Consider the following 19,883-nt stretch of genomic DNA (forward strand, 5'->3'; position numbering starts at 1 on the left):
ATGGTGCTGCGAGAGCCCTTATGTGAAGAGGATGGTTTTCGTAGCTTTCCGGAAGGCAATGAGGGAGGGCTCACCTCGGATTGTGGGAGGTAGGGCATTCAAGTGTGATGGTGCGAGATAAGGGAAGCTGGATCCTCCAGCTCTGGCTCTTTTTACTAGTGGTACACAGAGCATGTTGTTATATGGTGACCTGGTTGGCCTTGTGGAGGAGACTGGGTGGATTCTTTGTGAGAGGTAGACCGGGGCAGTGAGGTGGATGCACTTGTGGGTCAGTGTTAGAACTTTGAATATGATTCTTTCCCTTATTGGTAGCCAGTGGGCTAGTTTTCTGGCCTCAGAGATGTGTTCTCTTTTCATAATACCTTGGGTGGCGCGGAGGGCATTGTTCTGTATGATTTGTAACCTTTCTAGGTTTTTGTTGGAGGTTCCTAGGAAAGAGTACATTGCAGTAATCTAGCCTGGAGCCGGTGTGATTGCTCTGGCTATGTTTGTGCAGTTCTCTTTGGAGAGGAAAGGTCTGACTGCATTGATTAGTTTGGCGTGGTATGCAGCAGAGGAGGCTATTGCATTGACTTGTCTGTCCATGGAGAGGTTGGAATCCAAGTAGACACCAAGAGTTTTGACCGAGTCTGAGACAGGTATTTTATTGGAGTCAATGATGAAATGACTGTATTGGGAGTCTAGATTTTTTAGCGTGTCGGGGGAACCTACCAGGAGGAGTTCGGTCTTGTCGGAGTTGAGGCATAGTCCATTGTCAGCCATCCAGGCTTGGATGGTGTTGTAGAGGTTGTTGCGGATCAGTGAGTCGGTGTCATAGTTGCCAGTGAGGGTGAGGAGGATCTGGGTATCGTCAGCATAGTTGGTGTAGGAGATACCCATGGCATCAAGGATGAGGAAGAGGGGTCGTGTGAAGATGTTGTAGAGAGTCGGGGAGAGGCAGGAGCCTTGGGGCACACCACAGAGGATGAAGGTGGGTGAGGCGGAGGCTAAGTCAGAGAATACTTGCATGGTTATGTTATGATTAGGCGTAATGTTTACATTTGCTAGACCTAAGTTTTATTCATTTGTTTGGCAGAGAGGAGGTGCGGATTGTTACAATTCTGCCACCCCTTCCTCTCTGTGATACAAATACTGCAGCATTTAGCCTCATCATGAGTTTGGCGAAGCTGCAAAATTCAGCAGTAACGCTATTACCGGCACATTTACCACTCCATCCAATCTCGAGTTGGGCGGAAAGTGTGAGTTTTACCGCCAGCTTTTTGCTGGAGGTAAAAAATCTCCCCTTTCTGCCTGTTTTCGGCGCTATTAGCGCCGGTGCTTATAGTGCCAAGAAACCCAATGGTCATGGGGATTTACCTGCCACTGCAACTGAGGATCCGGCGTAAATTGCGCCGGACCGAGTTGCGGTAACGCTAATAGCGCTGGGCATTATCCCGGTGAATCTCTTGGTGAGGCCTTATGATTGTTCGTGCTGGTGTAAACTCTATGGATTTCTATGGAATTCATCTAATTTTTATACCAGTAAAGAGCAGGCATATTCCACAGGTATCCATTGTAAAGGCTGCTTGTCATGCGTAAATGGCAGGCAGTATTTATGCATTTTGCACAGCAGAGTGCAGAAGGGTGGTGTAAAAGCAGGCACACTACCATTTTACACTCCCCTTTTGCACTCTACAATTCAAAATATGCAGTACACTTGGCGTGGACGTGTGCATGCCAAAGTGTAAACTTAACAGGTCCCCTCAGTGTAATTTACTAGAACTTCCAACAGCTGCATATTTTTCCCTGGCCACAGCTAGTATTTCTAATGGATTCCTTCCTTCTGCAGATTATTCATTTTATAGATATACCTCTTCAGTGGCCGCCATCTTCAGAAAAATGTTCCGCCACCAGGGGCACTATGCGGTTCCATGTCAGTCTGCGCCTTTGGGCACTAATGCCAGATGTGATATCAGGGGCAATGCCACTAGTTCTTCTAGATTTTTCTACTGCTTCCATTTCCAATATTCTGTAGGTCTCAGGCTTCAAGCCCTGTAGGGATTGCGGGAGGCAGATGTCCTTGTTAGACCTCCACAGGATATCCGTCTGCGGCCTTGCAGGGGAGCATAACGCAGAGCACTGTGGTTCCTGCCAGTTTATGCATTTGAAGGCCCTCTGGGAGAGTGCCGCTAGTCTCTACACCTTCTATCATAAAGGCAAGAAGATGATGCCATCAAAGTCACGAGGTCGGAGCCTGACACCAAGAGGGCGCGGCTCTGAGAGGATTAAGCCCATTCTTTGGATGCTACATGAAGAACAAGAAGCAGCAGCACTGCAAGGGGTCCCACTCTTCAGTGATACCTCAAAGCAATACTCTTCCTCCTCTCCCAGAAAGAGAAGCCATTGCACTCTCTCAGAGGATGATGAGGACACATCTGAGGAATCACCACCTTAGGTACCATTTCCCATTGGTGATGGAGCCAGAGGCCAATGAGATTTCTGAAGCCAGCAGAGGCACCTCTTTGGCCCGTAACTCCATGCCTGCATTCTCAGTTCTGGTCTCAACTCTGGAGGCTGCTCCCCTCCAACACATCGCAGCTCAACCTCCGGGCCATAGAGCGGGAGCATCCTCTGGCTCAGCGCCAAAACACCGGACTCAATATGCCACTGTTTCCAGGAGTCTGTTTCTATCAAAGATGAGTGATTTGTTTGTACCTTTAAAAAAGAGGGTGATCCCGACACGTATGGATTCAAGACCTTGGCTTCTAGTGACGGAAAGTACTTGCCCGAGAAGTTCTACAGGCAGGTTGAGAATCTTACTACATTGGTTCTGACTTGAGGGATGGCAGTGGGCTGGATACCTCGGCGCAGCTTGACTTCATACAAGCTTCAGTCAATGCGAAACCAAATGTCTTTTGAAAAGACCAAACCAAATGTCTTTTGAAAAGACCTTTGCAAGAGCTGTAGAGACTCTAGTGTTGCCTCCGGCCAGGAAGCCTATGGTCCAGTTTGATCTTAATGACACCCTTGAGCATGGTCAATAGAGGGAGAGAGAGCGAGAGCCGCCTTCTTTTTAACCAAGTAGTTGCTGCCCGTCATGACCATGTGGCTGATGCATGCCTTTTGCTCTGGCTGTCGACCGCAACTATGCCAAGAAGCAGCATACGAATTGCTCGGATGCATTTTTGTCCACCCACCCTACACCTTAAAAATATGTGGCAAGTGCCGCTCCTGTGTGGTCAAAGTTGGCTACTTTTCCCTCTTTGCCGCCGAATAGGGAGAGCAAGAAGCTTGATACCAATGGCGCAAGTTATTTGCTTCTTGCTCTGAGGGCGGTGAATGCCACCTCTGCCCTGGCAATGTTCCACCCACAAGAATTGTGACTAAACAAGTTGATTGCTCCACCAAACCCTACTTCTCCATATCCAGAGATTTCCCCCTGCTTCTTGTAGCCATTCTAGCTACCTCTGTTACCTCTCACTCTAATTTTATTGCCTGGGTGCGTTTCATGGGGAAGACAAAGGGCTGTGGGTATGGCCAAGTAAATGTGCACAAGATCACAAAGTGAATTATACAAATCAAACAGCATGCACTCAGGAACCACGAGACATGCACGCTAATCTGCAAGTGGAACATGATACAAATATATTGAAAGGATTGTGGGATAAGTACTTGGAAGCTACTTACTCTGCACTTAGTCTGCAAGCTCCTCACCCACAATTACTGTTGCATGTACTGGAAGCGGTTAGCCCACATACAGGACGAGCAGTGACTGGGTCTGTGAGCTAACTCCCTGGATGGTATTGTATAAGGTAACTTAAAGACAATACTCACTAGGACGAGAATCACCACTTGGAATGTCAGCAAAGCCCATGAACCCTGCTGATCAAACAGGGAACCAGGAAGGCTATACAGCTAAGGAAGGATAACTTAATACATAAGCCTCCTGACAAGGGACACATTGGAATAGTGCTTACAGAATAGTGAGGGAAAACATAGGCCTTCACACAGGAACTGGACACAAGAGCACAGCACAACTTACAATCAATAGGTAACAATATGCCCACGCCCATAAAACGTGAATGCTAACATGTGCCACACCTAGAATTGTGAACACCAGCCTGCGTGGTGCTCAGATGGAGTTGTAAATGTTAGCATGCCCACACCTGGACGGGTCTCTAGACACTAGCCTGCACCGCATCTGGATGGGGGTGTGAGGGTTGGCATGACCACACCTGGATGGAGCCCTAATCATCGGCCTGCGCCGCGTCTAGATGGGAATATGAGGGCCAACAGGTGTCACACTCAGACAGAACTGTGAATGTTAGCATGGTAAAGGTCAGGTAACCCACTAACCAATATAAACTCAAACTCTGCATACTTATCTCACTCAAAAAACTCACACAACCATCTCTCGCACAACAAGCCGCACGCACTTCACAACACTGCAACAACACATAAGCCGGAACAACAGCACACGCGGACTGACTCCGATCCGATACCCGCACCAAAGCTCAGCACCCGGTGTATACTGAGTTGAAGCTGCCAACAGAACACCACTCCTCTCACTATCCTACACCCTTCTTCACCTTACTAACCCATCCCACCTTTATCGTTTACAGATCCACCAGAGTGCCTGGGGACCAATTCCGTTGCTGACGGTGCGCGGTACAAATACCTTTAACATTTAACAAAGAGAAAAGTGCAAGGGGAAACCAGGAACAGACTCAAATAGTAAGTTCAGGAACAGGATCTGGGAAAACGAAAAGTGCAAAACCACCCCCTCCACACACAAGGAAAGGAAAAGGGTATAAAATAGGAAATCTCTCAATTAGGTTTGTCTAAAAGATCAAGGTTACACTGCAGCACAAGGCAAAGTCAAAGGAATAAAGAACACAGACACACTGGGCTGCACAGGAAAGGAAAAGTACTGGAAAGTGCTGACTGCAAAACAAAGGAAGAAAGAAAGGGAATCCAGGAAGCAGAAAATATTAATAAGCACACTCATTTCTAAATCCAGGGATCCGGGAACAAGATATCAGCAACTTGAAACTAAGTGTAAGAACCGGGACCAAGGGACCAGTCACAAACAGGAACACTGCCATAAGGACCAATACCGGACTGAAGCAAACTGAGCCCTTTAAAGATAGCGAACAATCACACGCCTCAGGTGTGTTTACCACTACCACCTGCAGCCACAGGTGTTTCTTGTCCTCCACTCAACCTTCTCCTGTAAGCGTGGGGATAAAGAAGTGTGCAAGGAATACTGGGAAGTGTAGTCTTTTAAATTAAAAAAAAAGCATACTGATTGCTTAAAACCCAAAATGGATCCGGGAGGATATTGAAATGGAAAATAGGGGGGTTAGAGCTCCCAAAGCAGCACATCACTGTGCCGTAGGGTTCAGAAGGTATGTCCAATAGGGAACTGTACCCAAATCATGCCCCCCCCCAGTGTTGGGAGCGAATCGTGACAGTGCATTCCGTTGTTTCCCAACTAAGTTTGTGCTTTATAAATTGCATGCCGACAGGCATATGCCATACTGGCATATGCCATACACAGCCTCAAATACCATGCTAATATATTACCAAAATAGCACATCATTTTCACATTATTTTGCTATTATACAAACACACATAGATCATCAGAGAATGCCTACTTCAGTTTACAGTTCATCCCATGCATAATGTTTATCGCAGGCTGTTGGGAAATGCATTTATTAGAAATGAAAAGAGAGTGGCTCATCAGTGATCTTTAGCTGATCTCTGTGCGAATGAAATCAAGAAAGAAAACTACAAGCAGCAGGAGTGGGACAAAACTAGGATTGCAAGAGCTCAGCAGCCTCGGGCAGACCTCATAAGGAGGAGGGCAGGTCTGGTGAAGCAGACTGGTGTGAAGTGTGTGATTTATTACTTACACCTCCAAAGCATGCACGCCCTGCAGTGTTGTTAACTTCTGAGCATTTGGCGGCAGAGGCAAAAAGATAGCCTCATGCTTTAGATGTAATCACACATTACAGGAGAGCCCTGGCTGTCTTCAACACCTCACACAGCCAGGGGTGGCAAGGGTATTGCCAGGGTAACCAAAGGGGAAGCCCGGTACGCCTGGCTACATTAATGGCATCCCTTTCATGTGTACGACTTCTGTTCCTGAGTACCCAATCTCCTTAGCCCGGCTAGGTCTTCAGATAGCCATGGACTTTAAGAGGTCCCCTGAACAGGACTTGCTCTTTTCCATCCATACCCTTACGCAGTTTTGGCAGGAACTATCTAGTCAATTTCCACCATGGCAGTTTATTGTTCCTGCACAGGATGTGAACCTTATTTTAATATGTCACATGGCGGCTCAGTTTGAGTCCTTGCATTCTTGTACTTTGAGTTTGCCTACCCGTGGGTGTTTTTCCCTAGTTGCCATCATGTCTGCTAGATGCTCCTCCTGTAAATCTTTCATAACATGTCTACTCTAAGGGGTGGGTGACTCAGAGGGTGAGACCGACCTTCGTCCCCTAGGCCGTGTCGGATTTCCATCTCTCACAGAAGATTCATAATCGTGTTTTCTGCCTTCTGATTCATCCATCTATGGCAGTGGAGAAGTTTCACCCTTTGAACCCAAGACGGCTCTCGCCAACATTGTTGCTTGGTCTGATGGATCACCAGTTCTTTGTTGACTATGCTGCGGCCAGATACACATGCTGTGAAGTGAAGAGCCTCTCTGGTGTCGGGGGAAAAACGCCTTCGTCTTTCAATCTGTCAGTGCCACAACCGATTGCTCTAACCTCTCCACCAACATAAAGGGGGTGTACCACACTCTTCGGCAAGGATTCACTTTGCCAACGATCTCCATATTCAGGAAGTGGCCTGGAGAAATGTTCTCTGTTTGTGGTCCCAATGATGAAGGTCTTCCTCGGATAACTGTTAGGAAGATTCCCAGCTAGATAAACAGCAGCTTTGCTCATAGAAGAACTCCTTGGTCCTAAATTTGAACCTCTACCTTTCAAGTCCACCTGCACCACTTCTGCAAGATTGCTTTCAGTGTGAGAGGCACCTACCAGAAGAGTGAGTAAGGTGTGGGCACTACCTTAGGTGCAGCTGTTTCTCCGACTCCATGGACATTAAGTAGCATGCAGGCATTATGCTTCCATAATGCTAACAAAGACATTTCATGGAACATATTCCAGAAAAATGCAATTTGTTAACATTAACAAATTTCACAGAAAATGACAGGGGGTTGTTGAAGGAGGGAGTGATAGGAAGGAGGGTTGCAGGTGGAGAAAACCAGGAGGAATGGGGAACCCCACTGCCCCCAAGTTGGCTGAGGCATGCCGGGGACAAAAGAAACATTGTTGAACTGCAGTTCAATAAAGAGCGGGCATGCACTGTTGCCTACAAGCAATAAAGTCATGGCGATCATTCAACTACAATTTCCATCAAAGGTATAGTCGGATGCTCATCTAATCTGGTAAATTGCACTCCCAATCGTCTTCTCAAAGCTGTCCGCTTTGGCCGCGGTGTTGCACATATTGGACAACAAGAGGTCTGTTATAATTTATCAGGAACAGAACATTTCATGACTATCAAAACCTAGTTGCCTTTGGAGAATGCCTGTCCCTTGTTGGCATAACCAAACAGGACATTGGCCCTCTTTACAAGTTTGCTGGTCTGGAAACAACGGTGCCAGTAAGCTTTCCGGCACCGTCGTTTCCGGACTGGAAAACTAAGAGTTCTGTGGGCGGGTGCCTTCCCGCCCGTCCGGTCAGACCTGGTGGGAGGGATGACACCCGTGTACAGAGTTTCATGGAAGCACCGGCACTGTTAGACACATGGGACTCCACGGGAATGGGGATTAACAAAACTGCCGGTGCCAGATTTACCGGACCACCAGGGCTGTCTTGCCCCGGTTAATCCGGCAAGTCCGGCACCGGTAAATCAGTACGGGTCCGGCGGCAGCCTGCCGGTTTTACCGGCACGGCTACCGCCAGACTCGTAATGAGCCCCATCATCTTTTGGATTGGGGAGTGCACACATTTATTACAACAGCAACCAAACTGCACCGCTTCAAAAAAATCATATGGATTGTAACCTGGAAAATGTGCACACCTTCAGCAAACATTAATGCTTGGACTCAATCGCACATACAGATGCCCACGTTAGCGAAGCAGTGCTGGCAGAACTAGTTGGGTCTAGGAACTGCTGTGGTTCTGTCCTTCAGCAATAATCATGTTACTATCATTGCTTTGTATTGTATTCAGAGAAGCATTTGAATGTACGAAACATCCAGTGCTGTCGAAAAATGTTGGGGGCCTTGGAATGTAGTTCTCCACCGAAGGTGTCTTTAGTAAATTCGCATATGACAATAGTTAGTCTCCAGTGAGGTTAAATCTCACTGTATCTCTTCCACATGCTTGAGAGTCTAAAATGGCATCTGGTTGTGGGGCATGTGGCATCTGGCTCGCGCTGCACCCAGACAAGGCACACAGTTGCTGAGGGCACCCATCAATAACAGTTAATGCGCTCACCCGGTCTGATGTAGGAGCTGGGATCACCCAGCCAACAGACGCTGGCTCTGCGGGCACACGGCCAGGGGAATACACAGGCTGTGATCACAAGGCGCAAGCCCCCAGCAATTAGACACAGACACCAGTTTGCCACTCATGGAGTCTGCCGCTGTTCTGCCTCACATGCTAGCTAGGCTCCTTTTATTAACAGCAGGTCATGGGCCACACTGTTAAAAGGGCAACACCATACTCCTCCTTTTCCATAACAAAACAACTGTAAATGTCAAACGTGTGAATCAACACTACAACCCTGGATGCATTCCAGTCCGTGTACCCATTCTATCATAGGCAAGTGATCCTCTCGTCATCTGGTGATCCTAAAACCCAGGGTCAAACTCCTCACACTGTGGAATCGCGCTCCAGGCCTTCCACGCTTGCTGGTGAAGCCCCTGATCACTTTCCTGGGCACAGAATAGGAAGAACACATCCTCGTCCTCCTCTTCCTACCATTCGGGGCCTCTTCCTTCTGGTGACGCCAGCTGAGCCACAGATATTCTGCGCGGTCTCCTTCCCGCCACTTGTCGAGTATCCTCCCTTGAGGTGGTGGCTGGTACATGTACCGGATCCTTCTTTTCACACCTCCCACACGTGTTTCCTTTGGCCGAACATTTATGTGTGTGTGTGTGGCAGGCCACAGCCACACAGTGAGCAAATCACTGCTCCTCCCACACCTGCATCCTTCCCTGGCCTCTCTCCTTTCTTGAAGGCATTGCTACCCTGCCATTTTCCTACAGCACATATGTCCTCCAGCTACACCCGCTGCATGGGGTCCTCCAGCTTCACCCGCTTTATGGACCCATCCACAGCGGACGCTCTTCTGCCAACTCATGGGATCATCCCAACTCTAGGATCCTGGTCAATGTTATACCAGGCTCTATGAGGACCTGCTTCCTCAGTTTGACCAAGCTGCAGACATCGATGATTTGTTGCCTAATCTTGTCGTGCTCATTGTTGCCCAATGCGCAGGATAGTGCAATGTGCCGCAGCCTTCCACGGAACGCGTCCAGGCTTTCTCCATCTTCCTGCCTTGCTGACCTCAACCTGAACCACTCATAATCACGGTTTATCATGGACATGAAATACTCATTGAACACCTCAATGGCGGCAGCATATGATCAATCCCTAGGCCCCAGTATCTTGAACAGCTTCCGAACAGCGGGACCCACCGAATATAGCAAGGTTGGCCGTTTTGCTGGCTCACTGATCTCAGCAGCCTCGCAGTAGAGTTCAAGATTTTCACCCTACGCAGTCTACCGAGGCCCAAGGCTGGCTGGTGCTCCCACTAGGTCAAATCCACTCAGCGGCGTCAGCTGTCCTTGTTGACTGTGCTCCCTCTCCATCATCTCCCATGCCGTCTTAACAGATGCTCTTATGTCCTGTGCATGTACAAAAATGGTGTGCCACAGTTATTCAGTGTGTGTGGTGGCAAGAGGGCGCATGAGTGCTCACGAGGAGCCGCAACCCTCTAGTGTCCTTACCACACCTTTCCCCTTTGCACTGGCTGTGCTCCTGAGCATGGAGCGCTAAAGTCACAAGCAAGAGTACATTATATTGAAAGGCTTTCATTCTGTTTGCACAGTGTACCACTCCCAGAATCTCTGCGGAGTGCACACACAGCAGAGACCTGCCCGGGGAATACACTCTCCTGCTAAGCACAGACAAACGCTGTATTTCTTTTACATTTCGGAGTGTAGCGTGGAAGCCAAAAGTACTTATCTCTTTTTTTTCCTTTTTGTAAATCCACACACGGTGCTCTGCCGAACAAACACTGTTGTTTTTCTCACACTTCTAAAATGGGAAGTGCTCTCATCAGGGAGTGGAGAGTGGAAAACAGAAGCACTTGAAATGTTTTCCTCTGTATTTTGTAGACCATCAAACAGGGTCTGCTTTGATGGCTCTGATCCCAAACTCTCTCTCTCTACAATCCTTAATGCTGCGGCACGGCTGACTGCAGGCCTGCACTGCTGCCAGCGTCTAATAAAGTGAGCTGGCGCAATCTCCTATCCAACACTAAGATCAGTATGTAAAGCTATGATCACCAATGAACGCAAAGTTCCTTTAACATTCTTTTCCTCCAACAGGGGACTCATCTTGCGTTCTCTAGATGGTCTGTTGCTTCACATGGCCACATGTTCCACAAGCGGCCATCTTCTGTGCGGATGTGATTGGTTCCTCTGTGTACTACTTTTATGGGGTTGCTGAACTTGGACCCTGTCGTTTGATCCTTATAGGGTAGACACAATTTGAGGCCGTCTCCTTCCCTGACTTCACGACCTTGGGTCGCATTTCTCCAGTCGCTGAACTCTTCCTTCTGGCTCTTGAACTGTTCACCATCAACACAGTGGGTCTCCCTTCTTCTTCTGACGAGGAATCTGCTTTCACGTTGTGTTCTGCCTTCACATATGTCGTGAATAGGTGGTTCCCATTGTGGCCATGGGATAGAAGACGTACCTGGTGTTTGCAGGAACGGCGGGAGAGGCCTTGCTCCTTGCATGGGGATGCGCGGGTGTCAGGGTCTCATCCTCGTTGCCAAATCTGTTGTATAATAATCAGGATCAAGGTAGCTTGTAGCAACAGGCTTTCTTTATTCTACTCAGGCAGTAAAAAGCATCACTGGAAAAGGTGTCCAAAAGGTGCCCATGGGCTGCTGGTGTTAAGCAAGCAGAGTCTGGGGCCCCAGGCTTGCCCTCAAGGCCCTGTGGCAGTCTTTAGGTCCTTAAACAACAGGAGCGCCAGGAGCCGAATGCTCCGTGTCACTGGCGCCTTACCAATGCTGGTTTGCCACTTTCACGCAGCTGTGCGCGCTTCTCGGCAGGATCATCGCTTGACTACGGCGATGCCGCATCTCGCAAGCTCTCTACACTCCTTTTATTACATCATGACCCACTTTCTTAAAAGGGCAACACCATAGGGCATAGCTGCTCATTCTCCGATTGCTTGGACAGCAAACAGCCGAAATTCAATGTATGAGGTGCAATGCTAACACTGTAAGTGCTTGTTTAGAAAATGCAGGGACTATCAGCCAGACAGAGGGAAATACCTCATAAAAGTGCTTTACTAAATTAAATGCACCAATGCTGGACAACTAAAGGTGCAGGTTAATGACATACTTCTTTCAGTATGTGTTTTCAGCTATTTCAAAATTGATGAATTGGTGCCCAACATTGTTTTAATTCAGGGTTGGAATGCTAAATCTCACATTCCAGTTATCATGAACACACCTTTAAGAAACCTTCAGTGCTACTTGTTTTGCATGGCTGCAGAACTGCCAGAGGCGGGGACAGTGGCTTTTTATGGTTCAACCATAAGTGAAATCAGACTACAATTTTCTTGTATTCTTGTTGCCCTTTTGGCCAAAAAAAGGGGATAGCCTTTCTCAAAGTGTATATTGTTAGTGGGAAAGTCACAGAAGACCTCAACATATGTCGCTGCTAAATATTTGATGTTATTATGTCAATCCATATCAAGCTTTGCTAAACACATTGTTTCGGAATATATAGTAGACACATTGCTCCAGTTCCATGCTGCCAAGATGCTGCACTAGGCTTGGTTGATCTGCTGCTTTGGATTCTCCCCGAGACAAAGTAACACTAGCTCTAGAACCTGAGAACACCACACATTAGAGATGAAGAACAGAATACAAGGGAAACCTGGTGAAATCTCAGTGGACACAAATGACACAAACTAACAAGAGTGCCTCTGGAAACAGACAAAGAACTGGGTGATGACCAGAGCCAGTGCAGCGGACCAGGCAGATAAAAACAACGCTGGATGAAAACTAGTAACACTACGGAGGATTGCTCAGGGGTCACACAGTAGTCTCGAAAACAAAACTGTGCTGAGCAGCTCAGGTTTGATACTTGGTCCCAAGCTTAGAGGCTGGAGTCTGCCATGAAGCAGGATATAAGAAACCCATTTCTATTTTTTAGCACAGGTCACAACATTAGAACGTTTTTGGCAGACTTTTCGATCCAAAAGGATGTAGTTCTATATCTCTCACTATCCTCCCTACCCCTGAGCCACGTTGGTAGGCTTTGTGTGCTGTGGAGCTTTAAGAGTGGCAATTGATTGTGCTCTAAGAAAAAGGCCAATAGTTCAAACATTGACATATTGGATTGTAGGTTGGAAACTAGCAATTGAGGGTATATATTCTGCCGAGGGGTTCTGAGTGACATCTAATAGACAACAAGAACAAAGCACTTGGAACACCAAAGAGAAACATCCCACGTCATTGAAAGCAACCCATCTTTAATTGAATGTTGTGCATGAGCCCTGTGAGAAACCAGACGGTACTCTCACAGCTACTCCCCAGGGATCTTTTGCTCAGGTTGCTAAGGAAGGGCCATCCCTTTTGGATCCCGACCCTGGGGGTGGACAAGCAAGGGAGGATCACCTGGGTGGAGGGTCCTTGGGGAATGGGTAGAGCGTGCTGGATGCAAAACATGGTATCCCCACCTTTCCTAATATAGACACACCCCACCTTCCCTCAGCCTTCATGGCCTATGTCCACTCATACCCTATCTTTCCCTGTAAATACCCACCAAGTACTGAGAAGAGGGAGAGGCAACTGGGAGCAATGCACACTTCCTATTACAAACACCACTCTAGTATTGAGAAAAAGAGGTGTAAGACCATGCAGTACTGAAGGTCAGGCATGTCCCACTAATTGGGCTCATTGTAGCCAGGCGGATCAAGACAACAACACACCTGAATCCCCTTAAGAGGGCTCAGGTGTATAAAGGAAGAGGAGGCAACCATGTGAGGAGAGAAAGAGAACTGCCGGGTTGGGGCACAACTAGGAAATCTGAAGACCGGCAACAATCCCGGAAGACCTGCAGGCCCCAGCGAGAACGGGTCACGTGGCATGTGCAGGACTAGGAGCCTTCAGCATGGAAGGTGGACGGATGGAGCTGTTGAACAGCTGAGCTGAGGGAAGCATCTTCCAGCAGAGAGAACACAGTCAGCATTCTTTGTGGGGGACTGGGAAGCCGGCATGTGTGAGGATTTGCCCGGTTAGAGAGCAGCGCATATGCAGTCTACTTCTTGGCGTCAGAAGAGGTGAGCGGGAACAGCAGGGTGCCGCAGAACGGAGACACGAAGAGCTGGTGAGTGTCAGAGGACATGGGAAGACCAGAGCTCTCCCATGCAAGTAACGGTCCGCAAGCCGAAGTGAAAGTGAACAATATTGAATGCCGAACTGAATGGAAAGTGATAAATGAGTGAAAGCACATCAAATTGAATACCAAACTGAATGGAAACTGCTATTTTGATTACAAACAAGTGATATTGAATATCAAACGAACATTTGAAAGTTAAACTGACAAAAGTGAATGTCGCAGTGTGTGTCAACAATGTTGTGGACCAAATTAAAGCATATGGCAAGTTGAATAAACACTTAAGTATTTGAACCACAAATATGAGGAAGCTGTATGAGCTTGTGGCAAAGCAAAAGACTGATGCAGAAAAGTGTTACACTAGCCAAAAGGGAAGCCTAGTGTGGAAAACCCAAAGCCCAAGGCAGAAGGGCTTGTGAGGGGCTAACCAAATCTAAGGGGAAGACATATGGTTGCGTGACCTGTGATGGGTGGACCATTCGGTCTGACAACTGCACCTAGACCAAAGAGCTCTCTACTGTTAAAATCACAGACATTCTAAAGCAAGCCAAGTAGAAGCATGGGGTTCCTGGTTGCGTAACCTGTGATGGGGGGACCGTGTTGTCTGATAACTGCACCCAACAATGGGAGCCCTAGCTGCAATGGACAGTGTGAGCAAGCCACTGAAACACTGTATTGAAATCTTGGGGAAGTGAACCCTGAGAATCGAAGGAGCCAAGAAGTGTTGTCTTGGGGAAGGGAACATCAAGATCTTTTTTGTGTGAACTGTAGCATATTGAGCTTGGGGAAGGGAACCTCAAGGCCTGGTTGAACTTTGATGAGCTAAACAGCTATTTGAACTGTATTAAGCCTGAGATAGAAAGCCCAAGAAGAACCGAAGCTGAGAACAGCTGAGACCTTACTTTCAAACACTGTTCAATTAAGATGTGAGGACAAACATAGGTTTTGACAGACAAACATTTGATTTGGACTTGCAGACACAGATTTCCCTTAGTTTTCTTTAGGCAGGTAAAATCCCTACCTTAGTTATAGGGCAAGTTAGTCCTGACATTTTAATAAAGCTCTTGGAAACTTGTATTTCGTTGCCTGTGTCGTCTCTCTTGATACAATGCCTGTCTCACAGCCCCTGTGTCACTTCTCCTTTCCCTGCTGAATCTATTATGGATCAAAGAGGGGTTTGAGTTGACACATAGGAAAGATGTAAAATAACAAGTTCCTACACGCCTCAGCAAACCAGAAAACAAAAAAATATACTTTGTTGAGTAAATGTGGTATCCCATACTGTGAATTCCTTAATCCTCTGACATGACATCACAGAAGGAAGATAAAGCATGCTGAAAAATAAATAGTTCCAACGGAAGCCATACTCAACAAAAATGTGGTACATATTGGAAGGGTAAGTGAAGGACTCGATAAAGAGCCGTGATACAATCACTCAGAAAAGAGATACCACAGCATCACTCTACACCTCCTAACCACAACAGAAAAAAAGCAAATATGAGGTGCTTTTTAGGAGAAGCGAACCAATCAAAAGGAAGGGTATAGAGCACCCTTTCTAACACTTAGCATGCCCCCATATCCAGCAGACCCCTTCACACTCTTTCCTAAACTGGGCATTTGTAGGTTGATGCAAACGGCACAGGATTGTACAGGTTGCAAGGCTGCCTACTTGCCAATGCATGCACAGGATTACATGCCTGTGCAAAGGTATCAGTGGCGAGTCCCAGTTTTATTTCACTGGCTGAGAGTGGCTCTGACTCCCAGTGGGCCAGAGCTGGGGGCAGTCTTTTACTTTTCTCTTGCAGTGGCAGTATGAGATTGATTAGTGGCATGCCATTTTCCAAAAGAGGGTTCTCTTTGCTGAGACGGGACCCCATGTATCTGCAGATTGTTTTTTGGGTAAATTGTATGAGGTATCAGTGATGTGGTGTAGCCTAGTCAGTTGTACATTTAATAGCTGTCACCCTAAGCTCTCAATCTTCTTGGAGTTGTTTGGATGAGACTATTGACAGCACAGGCTCACAGGATTTCAGTACAGACACTGTATTCCCTGGGTGCAGTTTTTATTTACTCACAGCACACAACGTTCAAGGTAGTGGGTCTTGGGATGTCCTCTCGAGTTGATGCCACGAGAGAAGGGCTATTTGTGGTGCTCTTCCTAATGGCATGTCCCCGTTTTTTTCTTTTGTCAACTGATCTAGTGCTCATCCCCGCTGCAAGACAACATTCCCATCGCCCAGCGGAGGCGCTTCACCCGGGTTGAGATGGCACGTGTCCTCATGGAGCGCAACCAGTACAAGGAAAGGTTGATGGAGCTCCAAGAGGCTGTTCGGTGGACGGAGATGATCAGGTGAGCCCCGGGGACAGCCGGGGGGGATGGGGGAAAGAAACTGAAATCAAAATGCCACTTTACTTTCAAATGTGTAACTTTCTGTGAGGCTTCACTAACTCAGTAACATCACTGAAATTCCTTAGCTAGGTGCCTCTGGACCAAGTCTCGCTCATGACTAGGGGTAGCCTTGAGACTAGGGCTTTTTCTTTAACAAAGATTACCTAAATGACAGCCTGATAATTCTGCATCGCAGAAAGGCAGGCATGGCATTGGGGACACAGCAAGACAACAGCTACCCAGTGGCATTGTTTGGGAAGGCAAGAATAGCTGGTGGCACGAGAGCTAGTGTGTAGCCTGTCACCTCCTACACACTCCTACAAAAAATGAGTGTTGTGAATCACTGCTGGTTTACAAAGATCTTTTTTGGATGTTTGGATTTTATTGCAGGCGTCAAAATTGTTATCTCACATAACAGGCACCAACAATATTATCTCACACAACAACAATTGAGAACTGCGAATCATGGATGTATGAATAGATGTTAAGATTTTATATTAGGATCATAGACTTTCTCAATATACATAATACAGAAATGTACATTCAATTTTAGAAATACCAAAAGAATAGAAAGTTTTCAAGATCGAATGTCAATACATCACAATCTAACAAAGCAAGCCCTGCTCTATGTCGTATTCATTCATGCAGACACTGACAACTAGTCCTGAGTATAATTGTGAATATTTATCACTAAGAAATTAATTTAATTGAAGCCATTTATAAACATCGTTGAAGAAGCCTGAACATCAATGGAAGAGTCATCATGTGTTTTGAAGTTTGTAGGGTGGTTCTCAAGGTCATTTATGTTTATTCCCTGTTGTTTTGCAAACAACTTAATTAGTGCATGTTGAGCCCCCCTACATACTCACCTGCTGCGATTAGTGAAAGGCCCAACATTTAAAGAAATATGAGAAAACATTTCTGATATGAGAGAAGGCAGTGCGGTGACTGCTAAACCCAATGCCACCATAAAGGCATCCTCCTCCTCCTGCGGCCTGTTACATGAGTCTGCCCCTCTGCTCTCCTTCAGTCCCATCTCTGGTGACAGCATCTCATCATATCTGATCGGGATGGTGCTAATGGAATCCATTATGGATGCGATTCGGACAAGTGTATCAAGTGTGGAGCTTGTGACAATGTCCGCTGCCTAGCCCTAGTCGTCAGCATGGGGATGGCCGAGGGGGCTAGTCCCCTCAAAACTTTTACATGATAAGTCTAGGGGTGGCATGGGGAGGATCCCTAGTCTCCCCCACAGCACAGAGATGGGCCAGCATGGCAACATTACATTACCCCCACATAGCACCAATACTACAATCTCAGGGCATTGTGGTTTTGCAGTGTTATCCCTGCTTAACAAAGTGTGCAAATCATACCAGAAAAATCATGCCTCCAGAGATGCTCAACACATATCATTCCACCATATAATTACATTGGTCGAGCCAGGGTGGAGCAGAGCAAAGCCCTGCGGGTACTTCGCCATGCTTCTGATATGCAGGTACTCGCATGTACCGCAGGCCAGAAACCAAGATGGCTTGATCTGTGGTTCATGGCAAAGCCGAGGAAGTCTATCTCATATACCGGAGTTAATTGCCCATTCACCCACATTTTAGTCCCCAGAGCAGACAAATTACACTTTCCAGGTTCCCCGTATTCTGGTATATCTGGCCCAAGCAGAGAGGTTGGGCAAGTATATAAGTACAGGGAGAGAAAGGTTAATAGTGGTCAGTTGGAGTAGCGGGAGGTAAAGGAGTGGAGGGTGCAGGAGGTGGACATGCAGAACGTGACAACGGTGTTATAATGGCTTGGGGCAGAAGGTGGAGGAGTTCAAGTTTCAAAGTAAGTGGCAGGAAGAGGGTGACGTGAAGGTGCAGAAGGAAAGGAAAGTGCAGAGAAAGTAGCAGAGGAGTATGGAAGAGGTAAACGTTAAGGAGGAGAGGAGAGAGCAGAAGGGGTTGAATGAGGGAAACATTAAAGACAAGGAGAGTGTAGAAGAACCTGGAGGAGATGAAGAAGTGGAGAGGAGAGGAGAGAGAGAAGGAGAAGGAGAGGGAGAGGGGCAGAGAGAGCGAGGGAGAAATATACAGGTAGAGATTGGCAGGGAGGAAGTGGCTAGGGAAAGAAAATTGTCCAAGGAGGGGAGAAGGTGCAGGAAATCAGGAAGTCAAGGACAGTGGAAGACAGCAACAAAGGCAACTCAAGCTTATCCTTTGTCTGGGACAAGTGGGAGGAGGATTGAGCTTGTGGCTGATCATTGGCCAGTTGACCAGTGGCAAGGCATAGTGATAGATCACCAGGCACAAGTGAGCATTGCTTTGGCAAGGAGGGAAGTAAAATGGGCTTGGGTAATATCGCCATGCGCCCTGTAAAAGGGACGTCCACTGAACCCAACCAGGCACACACAGTCCCTCTTGGCCTAACTCACCTGACATTATGCAATTTACTGGAGATACAACACAAGTACTTGCAACGCCTAGGAGGCGCTACTCTACTTGCGGCCTAGGAGGAGAGGCACACCTGACACGAGAAGATTATTCAAAGGCACTGGTTTGTGCTTGGAAATTGTACGGGACGCCGGGGAGGGATCCAGACAGAAATGTTTCAGGAAACCTTTTCAAATCAACACTGCTTGAGAGCCCTTTGCAGACACTCTTTTTTATGAGAGACCTTATTTGGTAAAGAATAGAAGCAATGTATGACTTGTCTAACACTTTGGATTCCCCCTCCATACACAAATGGCAGGCAAAGTATTCCAAAGAGGTATGCCACAAACCCTACTGTTGGAGGAGAGCTTTACAAGGAGTCCAGGAAAGCCCTTCGATAAGTGTGCAAACGAAACATAAATTGCCCAGGGTGGGTGCGGGGGGGAGGATCCTGGGAAAAACCTCTGTTAACAAACAATCCTGACCAAAGAGTTAGTTGCCCATTAAAAGGTACATGGACAATTCTGTATGACTCTGACTGAGGAATGGGGGAATTGACATGAATGCCCACCCCTTGTTTTCGTTTGCCTCTGCCTCTGATTAGGACTCCTCCATTCCACTTTACCCCCGTGCCCATTTACTTTTGAATTCCGAATAAAGACTCTATTGAACTCTTAATCTTAAAAGGTACTAACGTATCAAGTGTTGTTTTCACAAGATCTTTGTGATGAGCCCCTTGACTTCTTTATGGCTTATATCATTAAAAATTCAATGTCTGAAGGACTGCCCACCTTTTCAGAAGAGGGATTGTTAGACCCCTTTAAAAAAAAGGATTTGCTGGATAGCTCCTGCTCAGCCAACATTCACACTATTGCCATCCGTAAAACTCTGGCCACGGTATTGGAACTAGAGGTTGTAAGGCAGCTCCAAGCTCATCATGATGCTCATAATATTCGGCCCTATTCAAACTGGGACTGGGGCCCCACACATGTTACAGAGTCGGCCTTATTCGATGTTAGCGACAGCATCTTGGCCTTTGCTGACAAAGGTTTGGCCTGCTTTTTGATTATGCTGGATCTCTCTTTCCGCCCTTCAGTGCAGTGGGCTTCCATGTGCCAGTTGGAGGTTGTGAGAGCAGGCCGAATGGTCGTTTTTTGGTTCTTCTCTTTTTTGGATGAGAGATCTACTGCACTAGGACTCCCTGGACGGATTCCTGCTCTCAAAACATGTAGTCAGTATTTGCATAAGTCCTCTTCAACACCTAATCTCCTCTTTTTGTCTTTCATGCCACTCCTGTGCAGACAATACTCGGATTTAACTGTCCAGGAATGGTGCTCTATGTCAGCTTGATTAATTGGGATAATGTCTTCAAGCACTAGAATTAAGATGTAAGTTGATCTTCCTGGCCCGTTGTGCTCCTTTGCGTCAT

General features: G+C 47.1%; 1 protein-coding gene across 12 annotated transcripts in view; it reads left to right on the top strand.

The window, feature by feature from the left end:
* MAPK8IP3 (mitogen-activated protein kinase 8 interacting protein 3) overlaps positions 1–19,883 on the top strand; it is an 892,115-nt gene that overhangs the window by 580,160 nt on the left and 292,072 nt on the right. For all 12 annotated transcript variants that reach the window (XM_069646979.1, XM_069646985.1, XM_069646981.1 and 9 more), the window contains one exon: positions 15,847–15,995. In XM_069646979.1, coding sequence (XP_069503080.1) covers positions 15,847–15,995 — 149 coding nt within the window. The remainder of the gene's footprint in view (positions 1–15,846; positions 15,996–19,883) is intronic.

The sequence above is a fragment of the Ambystoma mexicanum genome, chromosome 2q (assembly GCF_040938575.1).
Source record: "Ambystoma mexicanum isolate Mex_15411 chromosome 2q, UKY_AmexF1_1, whole genome shotgun sequence".
In the NCBI taxonomy this organism is placed as follows: Eukaryota; Metazoa; Chordata; class Amphibia; order Caudata; family Ambystomatidae; genus Ambystoma; species Ambystoma mexicanum.